This window comes from Cervus canadensis, chromosome 28, assembly GCF_019320065.1.
Source record: "Cervus canadensis isolate Bull #8, Minnesota chromosome 28, ASM1932006v1, whole genome shotgun sequence".
NCBI classification, from domain to species: Eukaryota; Metazoa; Chordata; class Mammalia; order Artiodactyla; family Cervidae; genus Cervus; species Cervus canadensis.
The window spans coordinates 22,521,699-22,531,755 of record NC_057413.1 but is presented as its reverse complement, the minus strand read 5'-3'; the positions used below and the strand labels follow the sequence as shown (position 1 = coordinate 22,531,755).

Here is a 10,057-nt window from a genome sequence, read left to right as displayed (position 1 = left end):
TTGAAAAAATAGCATTTTAAACAAGAAACCAGAAAAAAAAAAGTTCCTTTTTATGTTTAAAAAGTAAACATACTTTTAATTTAAATTTTCTACCAATTATAATTGTGATATTTAATTTCACACAGAATGGATGTGAATAGCTATGTCTGTGGAATTTGTGCCCTCCGTCTCAAGTTGATAAATATTATTTTCAATAAGCCTCATAATGATGAGGGATAGACTCATATTATAGATTCATTCCTTTGAATAATAATTTTTAAAAAATGATCTAATACAATAAAATACTCCAGTGGAAAGAAACTTGAAAAACTTTGAAGTTCTCACCAAAAATAAGATTTTTATTAGCAACTCAGTACTTGGAATGGTGCTAAGAAAGAATAAAAAATAAATAGCCCTATCATCGAGGAACTCACAGTCTAATAGAAAACATAAGAAACCTAAATATAATAAAATTAGCTAGAAGAATGGTTATTTCATTGTATAAAAATACAATAGTTTAGAAGAAGTGACAGAGCATTTTAAAATCAAAGAGTCCCAGATAACTTTACAAATATTAGAATCTGCCTGCAATGCGGGAGACCTGGGTTTGATACCTGGGTTGGGAAGATCCCCTGGAGGAAAGCATGACAGCCCATTCCAGTGTTCTTGCCTGGAGAATTCCATGGACAGAGGAGCCTGGTGGGCTACAGTCCATGGGGTCACAAAGAGTCAGAGAGGATTGAGCCACGGAGCACACACACATCATATTAGAGTTGACCACTGGAGCACGGGAAGGATTTGGACAGGGCATTTGCACAGGATAATGTGGGAAGGGGTGATGTCATCGTATTAATAATAAAGAAACATTAGGGAGAATGGTGAGAATTCTCACATAAGTCTATGGCATATCCAGCATGATTGAAAGAATGTACAAATAAAGGATACAGGCTGGGGCTCATTATTAGGTCACCCCTACAAGCACCAAACACTCTAACAAAGGCGCTGTTAGTGGATAATGGAAAAGTTTCAGATATTTATACAACACTTCTGAGTTATCTTCTGGGTGACTCCTATCATTTACATAGGAGCTCTAGACCACAGTAGTAGTAGTGATAGTTTCTCAGTTGTGTCTGACTCTTTGCGACCTCCAGGACTGTAGTCCGCCAGGTTCCTCTGTCCATGGGATTTCCCAGGCAAGAATACTGGAGCAGGTAGCCATTTCCTACTCTAGGGGATCTTCCCAACCCAGGGATCCAACCGGGTCTCCCACATTGCAGGCAGAATCTTTACCATCTGAGCCTCCAGGGAATAGTTTTGCCATTTAAAAAATCAGGAAGAAAATAGCTACAAAGTTTTTATTAAGAGGCTTGAAACTATCTACTCAGTTTTACCACTTAGGATATATAGTGGGCTTCCCTGGTGGCGCACACGGTAAATATACATCCATATTGTGTGTACCTAAGGTTTTGGATTGATTCACCTTGACTCTGGACACACTTCAGTGTATTTATCCACATTTAAAATACAAACCCAAGAATGTTTGATACATTGGCTAAATGTATTTTAAGCACAAAATTAACAGTAATGTTTGAAAAAAGAATTTCCTAGGACATTATATAGAACTGTACTGAACTGAACTGAGGACATTATAACTGAGCATACCTCTGTATTTCATTGTTGCCTCCCCAAAACCTTTTTCAGCGCCCCTTTCACCTCCTTATTCCTTAAGGTGTAGATGAGTGGATTCAACATGGGAGTCACCAGGTTGTAGAAGAGGGTGAGAAACTTGCCTTGGTCTTGGGAAGAGCTGTTTCCTGGCTGCATATACATATAGATGATGCTCCCATAGAACAAGGAGACCACAGTGAGGTGGGAGCTACAGGTATTGAAGGCCTTCCGGCGCCCAGCAGCTGACTTGATCCTCAGCACAGCTGCTGCGATGTAGCCGTAGGAGACAAGAATAAGAGTGAGGGGCAGTAGGACAATGAGAATGGCAAAGGTGAAGGCCAGCATTTCCACTGCGCGAGCGTCCACACAAGCCATCTTGATCAGTGCCGGCATTTCACAGAGGAAATGGTTAACTCGTCGCTGACCACATCTGGAAAGAGTCATTGTCAGTGGGGACATGACGATGGCATTGACCAGTCCACTTCCCCAGGCCACAGCCACCAGTCGTAAGCACAGCTGGGGGTGCATAATGACCGTATAATGCAAGGGCTTGCAGACTGCAGCGTAGCGGTCATATGCCATGACTGCCAGAAGGATGCACTCGACTCCTCCAACAGAAAGGAAAGAGAAAAGCTGGACAACACAGCCCGCATAGCTGATGGTCTTATCAGGGCCCCAGAGGTTAACCAGCATCTGGGGGATACAGCTGGTACTGAAGCAGAGATCTAAAAAGGAAAGATTTGCCAGAAAGAAGTACATTGGTGTATGAAGTCGAGAGTCTAATATACACACAAGGATTATGGCTGAATTTCCCAAGACAGCCACTGAATACAGAGTAAAATTTACTATGAAGAGCACCATCTCCAGCTTGGGACGATCAGAGAAGCCCACTAAGATAAAACCGTACTCTGAGCTGTCATTGGATTTTTCCATTGCCTTCTTTTCATATCATCTGTATAACTGGTAAGAGTGAAATAAAGAATACTTAATTTTTATTTTCTGAAAACCTTTGAAAATCAGAATTTTTAAGGAACATGTAAGACATCAAGTCTCTCAACCCATTCAATATTTGAATAGCTTCTGCCCAGCCACATAATTTGTTTACCATTTGTTCAAACACATAGTCAGATTATTTCATTGTTGGACAATTCAGAACAAGAATCAACAGCTTTTTATCAAGTAGAAAATTTCCCCTTATTCATAAGACAAAGTATTTTAATCTTATTGAACATACATCTTATCTTAATATCTCTTAATATGACCATCATTAAAATATTTTAAACAAGTTACCACACCTAATTTTTCTTTAGGCCAAAGCATTCAGTTTCCTTCAACAGTTCTTATAACAAGGTTATCAGGTATGTTATCACCCTAGTAGATATCTTCCAAATACCGTAAATGTTGACAATGACCTTCTGGAAATCTGACAACCAGGACTAATCTCAGTATCCAAGACATGATTTGAAAATCACAAAAAAACTGCCTACCATGATCTGGACTATTATAATCTTATTAATGTTGTTTAAGCATGTATTTACCTCATAGTGTCATCATTTTCACTTAGATTATTATTGTATCTACTAAACATCCCAGTTCTTCCAATGAAATGCTGTCAACTCAGATCTCTATCATTAATTTCTTTGAAAGAAATAGAATTCTGCAATCTAGATTTCTAGGGTCAGAGAGGACATTCTATCCAGTAACAAAATGACAACTTTGGGTATAATCTGTCTTCTCTTAGGTTTTTAGAAACATCAGAACAACATGGTTATCTTACAGAAGAAAAGTGCATGGCAATCAGGATGAATGGAGAAAAAAGGAAAGATAGTGAGGTACATAAAGAGTAACTTTAAAAAGTAAATTAAAAAAAAAAAAAAGATTGACTCTAATATGGCTAAGAAGAATAAAGAGAGTTCTGGATTCATAAAAGACAGATTTTTATTTGGAATGAAGACCATTAGGGTAATAATGAAACTAAATATCACAATTATTTTCTTAAACAAGTACAATTGAAAGAAAATTTAAATTGAGTATATTTACTTTAAGTATGAAAGTAACTTCTTTCTTCTGATTTCTTGTTAAAAATGCCAATATTTTCTTCTTGATGATTATGAAGAAAAGTAAAATTTTGATTTGTTTAAAAAAATAAAAACTGTTAAAAGTAAAATTTTAAGAGTTCCTAAAATTCCAGAATTGATTAGCTATCTGAAATCTCAAAATCTATGTCTACCATAATTTTTTTTCTACCATAATTTGTAATGCCATTATCTAGTGTTATTGTCATATAAACTATATACCCTGTGTTAGGGAAGTAAGGGTAACCTTTTTAAAAAATATAATCTAAAGAGTTCCTGGAAAGACTGTATCCACAGAAGAATAAAATGAGGAATTTAATTATTCTGTGACATCAAACACATGCTTACCTAAGAAAATAGAAATGTTGAATTTTTTTTTTTAATTTTTAGTTGGGTGATTTCTGAGGAATTTCCATGAAAAGGAGACAAGTGTGAAAAAAACAGAACACTGGGCACAGAAGAAAACACACCTCGAACTCTTAGTCCTGTTGATTCTTTGACAACTTAGGCACAAATAACAAGAGTAAAATTATTAAATGAATATTATAAAATATCTAGATTGCTGTGTGATTTAGGGGATCAAGACAATTAATAATAATATATTCAACTAGTAAGTTTGGAAAAAATAAAGCAAAGTAGTGCATATCATAGTCACAAATATTTTTATTTTCTAAGAAAAAGCTTATTTTTGGTGAAAACTTCTCAACTTCAAAGTTACTATAGCAAATTTATTTTCCACAGCCAAATACAGTATACCAAAGTGAAAGAAAGAAAATTTTTCTTAATTTTTCCTAGTTATTCAGGCTTACCTGTTTTCAGCTTTCCCAAGTGATCTAGGGAAACCACATTTTAATATTTTTCCCCCCCTGGTTGGGATTTGTTATCTGGGATTTTGTGGAGATTGTGCAGTTAATATAGGTAAAAAGTAACAATAGGGTGATATGAGACTAATGCACCAGAAATCATATAGAAGTGGTTACAAAGATCTTAATTTTGTCAAGAAAGGGGATGACAATTGAGCTCCGAACTGTCTCCTATGCATTAGAGTCTAGTTTCTTCCTGAAGATAAGAGTTGTAAAGGCTGTGTTAATTCCTTTTCTTATAATTTGAGTAAAGTGATGGAGTAATGGTATATCGCTACCTCATAGAAAAGGCAAAGTGGAATAAGTGACATACAGTAGTTAAATTATGGAGAAAAGAGGCAATTGAAATAGAAAATAGCATTAGTATTTCTTCTGTCTGCCTGCCATTTGGGCCAAATACCCAGCCTGCAGGAGGCCTTCAGGAGCTGTCAGCTAAAGCCCCAGAAGATAAGCAGTGCAGCTGAGGACACTCTTGTAGACCCAGACTGAAAAAACAAAAACAAAACAAACCAACCAGAGGACTAATTTCTTAGCATCAAAAATGGTGCCTGAAAGCAGGCATAACATACTTTCTTACTGAGATCATGGGGACTGAACACTCCTTTGGGTAATTAGCTGGGCTGCCAGAGGGAATAGAGTGTATTCTTAGGGGAAATCTTGGAATAACATCAGATGATTGAGAATCAAAACTCTTAGGTTCTTTTCTTGCTTTCTGAACTGGGGCCACAGTTGTCCATATCCTCATGATTTGAACCTTTATTTCTGTGGAAAAGTATTCCTGGTATTTGGTGGGGCAAAAAAATCAAGCTTGGTAACATAGTGCAAATATGAACAGCTTTTGGAAACCTTTTTATTCTTAAATTGAAATGAGATTTAGTCTTTTGCCTGAAGAAAGAATTTGAAAGTCTATTTTTTTTCTATTTTAATCAGTTTTTTAAAAGATAATACAAAAAAGCATGTTATGTTTCTTTTTGTCATTTGACTTATAATCTTTATTTTTACTTAGATTGGTAAATTTTACTGGAATATAATAAATATAGAATAAAAATATGAGATTTGTTTGAATGGTGTTCTTTAAATTGTATTCAAAGGAAACATGGAAACCACATTGAGTATCTCTTGGAGAAGATAAAATTGTGGCTCCCCCCACTCCAAACCTCCAAAATGATAACATCATTTCCACAATAAGTGAAATGAAAGCCTAAACAATTCCACAAAGGGTGGTGCAAAACCTGAGAAAAAGCACTAATCATAGTCACCGATGTGACCCATTAGAGCTTACATGTTTTCCCCAACCTGAAGTTATTTAAAATTCATTGGTGGTGGTGGCAGTGGTTTAGTCACAGCATGGGTCATAGCTTCATTGAGTTCTGCAAGCCCCTTTGCCATGACCAGACAGTGATACATGAAGGGGAACCTCTATACTTAAATCAGTTCAGTTCAGTTCAGTTGCTCAGTCGTGTCTGACTCCCAGCAACCCCATGAATCGCAGCACCCCAGGCCTCCCTGTCCATCACCAACACCCAGAGTTTACTGAAACTCATGTCCATCGAGTCAGTGATGCCATCCAGCCATCTCATCCTCTGTCATCCCCTTCTCCTCCTGCCCCCAATCCCTCCCAGTATCAGGAACTTTTCCAATGAGTCAACTCTTCACATGAGGTGGCCAAAGTATTGGAGTTTCAGCTTCAGCATCAGTCCTTCCAATGAACACCCAGGACTCATCTCCTTTAGGATGAACTGGTTGGATATCCTTGCAGTCCAACGGACTCTCAAGACTCTTCTCCAACACCACAGTTCAACAGCATCAATTCTTCCGCACTCAGCTTTCTTCACAGTCCAACTCTCACATCGATACATGACTACTGGAAAAACCATAGCCTTGACTAGACGGACCTTTGTTGGCAATGTAATGTCTCTGCTTTTTAATATGCTATCTAGGTTGGTCATAACTTTCCTTCCAAGGAGTAAGCGTCTTTTAATTTCATGGCGCAATCACCATCTGCAATGATTCTGGAGCTCAAAAAAATAAAGTCTGACACTGTTTCCACTGTCTCCCCATCTATTTGCCATGAAGTGATGGGACCAGATGCCATGATCTTCGTTTTCTGAATGTTAAGCTTTAAGCCATCTTTTTCATTCTCCTCTTTCACTTTCATCAAGAGGCTTTTTAGTTCCTCTTCACTTCCTGCCATAAGGGTGGTATCATCTGCATATCTGAGGTTATCAATATTTCTCCGAGCAATCTTGATTCCAGCTTGTGCTTCTTCCAGCCCAGTGTTTCTCATGATGTACTCTGCATATAAGTTAAATAAGCAGGGTGACAATATTTAGCCTTGATGCACTCCGTTTCCTATTTGGAACCAGTCTGTTGTTCCATGTCCAATTCTACTTAAATAACTACAATCAAAACAATAAGATATTATTTTTCTCTGATTATATTGCAAATACCTTTTGACTTGGTAACATTCAGAGTTTGTGAAGATATAGGAAAATGGCACTCATACGTTGTATTTGGTTTAAATTTTTGAAGGATGATTTTGCCAAATTACTGGTCTTTGACTCATTAATTTCACTTCATGGGATTAGCCATTAGGATTACCTTTATAAGTATACATAAAGTTCTATGTAGCAGTTACATTGTAGCTAAAAAAGGAAACAGAATAAATGTCCATTGGCTGAATAGTGGTTAAATAAATGTTTGCAGAGTTGTAAAGTAACAGAAAAATCACACACAAAAAACCCTGGTGTGTTTTATTGATATGGTCGACAAAACAAAATATTTAAGTATATTTTAAGTATATTCTGTATTAAATATTTTTTCCATTTATTTTTATTAATTGGAGGCTAATTACTTTACAATATTGTAGTGGTTTTTGTCATACATTGACATGAATCAGCCATGGATTTACATGTATTCCCCTATTCTGTATTAAATATTTTAAACATATGTATTAACTATATTGACCATACTAAAATTATATTAAATTTAAATTACATTTAAAACAATATATTTAAATTAATAAAAGTATTAAACTATAATTATGTTAAGTATATAAAATAAACTTTTCAAAGTTTCAAAATTTCAGATATAGTGCATTCCCATTTCTATGGTTTACATAAATATGCAAAGATAATTAGAGAGTTTGAAGGGAGTGGATTTTCAGTCTTCTAAATTTAAAAAAAGTTAACGTAACCATATAAAAATGTAACATATAACCATGAGTATATGTTACCTTAACATTTAAAAGAGTTAAATAAAATTTTGGAAGTGAATAAAAGTAATTTGACTGAAGTTTAATATTTAGGTTAGTCTCTAGAACAATTGTAACCTCCCGAAGAATACAAACGTTTGCATCAGATCCATAAAGCATAAAAATTATTACAAGCAGTTGCAGACGTGTGATATAGGGCCCATGATTTTGCCTTTTAAGACAGGATCACATTGATCCAGAGCTCTACAGCTGCCCAGTTTTCTGACCCACATTAATGTAACCACATAATTAAATTCTTCACCTCATTATTTCCTTACAATACCCAGGAATTTGGTAGGATTTAAGTAATTTTGACTCTTTCACAGATTGACATTTAGATAGAGAAAACATCTGATTTTCAAAGTCAAAGCAGAAAAATGATTTGTAGAACTGAGACCAAAAATCTATTACGCTAGAGACTTTCATTTCCCTGTAAATTAAACTTCACTTTGATTCTATAAGCTCAAATGGAACTTGTAAACAAAAACTATTTTTACACAGACGGCTAGGTTTTAAAAAAAAAAAAAACACATTAGCTTGATTTCCTTCTTGGTATTTTTCAAGGTAAGAGTGTGAATAAATTTGGGAAAAGGTTAGATGTAATAGTACATTGCTTTCTATATTTAAATATTTTGCAGTTGTTTATATGAACATAAAATTGATAAATCCAAACCAAGAAGAAATGCAGGCTTTTGTTTGAGTCATTTGCTTTCTTCTTGTCTTCTAAGTGAAAAGAAAATGTAACCTGCCAATTATTTCACTGAACAAATGACTTATTTGTCTTAACAGTTATGTTCTAAAGGAGATCAGAAAGAAAAGATGAAATTATGGATTGAAAAAGCTAATGAATGTGAAATGTTTGGATCTATTGAGAAAAGTAATTTCTCTTAGGCCATTTATTTTCTTATAACAGTCAAACATGGCTACATTCACTCATGTGTTTCCCTCTGGATGATTATGGAAAATCTGAAGGGATTCTTAAGGTCATGACAAGGTCAATGAGTAATATTTAAAACTAGAGCAAGAGGGAGAGCGATTTTCAACTTCTGCTGCTCTTTACACAAGTTGGAAGGAAAACAAGACCCTAGAGATCTCATTATAATGACAGAATTGAACTACTGATAACCATGATCTTGTTTTCTCTATGTCCACAGGGATTCAACTCTTTGAAGAGTAGAGCTGATTAACATGCTCTCCCCATGCTACATGCAGTTATTAAAAAGTTTCAAATGAGTTTCATTATCACTCACAAAATGGAGCAATCTCTAGGGTTATGTCTTAGAGGAGAATCAGTCAGTTAAGGACCGATTGCAGTGGAAAGCTAACGTGACTCAGCTCCCATCACTGTTGTGTTCCCTTTGCTTTCCAGGTGCCTCTAAGAGCTACTCAGCAGCCCTGAGGATTTACCCAACAACATCATGCACACCATCAAATCTCAGCTTTCCCAACATAACTAGAATAATGATCCCTTTGCTTTTAAATGGCATTTTGTTGAGCAGGGATTTAATGCGAGTTTCTAGGAGGCCTATTCTCTGATCAGTGACTTTTTGTTCTTTTGTGCTTTATCTTCAGCAGCAATCCCCATAAAAACTCCTAATGCAGAATTACTCCAGGGATTCAGTAAACTTTTATTTATCAAACATGTTTACAGGCATTGTGAAAGACAATTTGTATATGAATAAACATTATGTTACCTGTCTTTGAGGATTTCATAAGGAAAGTAAGGAGGATGATAAAGAAAAGTTACAACATTGTGTCAAAATGTTGTAACCCTATTCAAGACAAAGAAAGAGATGAACATTGTGCTATTGATTCTATTGTATTTTTTGATTGAACACTATTTTTCCACTGTACAATATATTTATTTCTCATTAAACATTGTGTTTACTGCTATATTCCCAGTGCCTAGCAAAGTTAGTGCTTGGTCGTTACTCAGTAACTGTCAATTATTTCAGTCAGTGTATAAGGTGATAGTAAATATAACATGCTGAAGACTTGCTGTACAGTGAACATTTTGGGAAAAAAGGTATAGGTAATTTTTAAAGGAGTAAGCTCTAAGGGAAAAAAGGTATTGGCTTGTTTCACCAATTAGAATAATAAAGAATGGACTGAATAAATCATTATAGTAAAGAATTTACTTCTGGTGGGAATGTATGTTAGTTGCCTATGAGGGTTATGAACAACAGAGTGTCAAGGGATATCAATGTTGTTCATTGCTG

At 35.5% G+C, this 10,057-nt stretch overlaps 1 protein-coding gene across 1 annotated transcript; it reads right to left on the bottom strand.

Moving 5' to 3' along the window:
• Positions 1-1,650: 1,650 nt before the first annotated feature.
• Positions 1,651-2,580, bottom strand: LOC122429857 (putative olfactory receptor 2W6). Its single transcript, XM_043450520.1, has one exon. The coding sequence runs from the start codon at positions 2,578-2,580 to the stop codon at positions 1,651-1,653; it is 930 nt and encodes a 309-aa protein (XP_043306455.1).
• Positions 2,581-10,057: the final 7,477 nt, after the last annotated feature.

Bases quoted from the DNA above. Each gene is read 5' to 3' on its own strand.
- LOC122429857 (XM_043450520.1), bottom strand. From the start codon at position 2,580: ATGGAAAAATCCAATGACAGCTCAGAGTACGGTTTTATCTTAGTGGGC.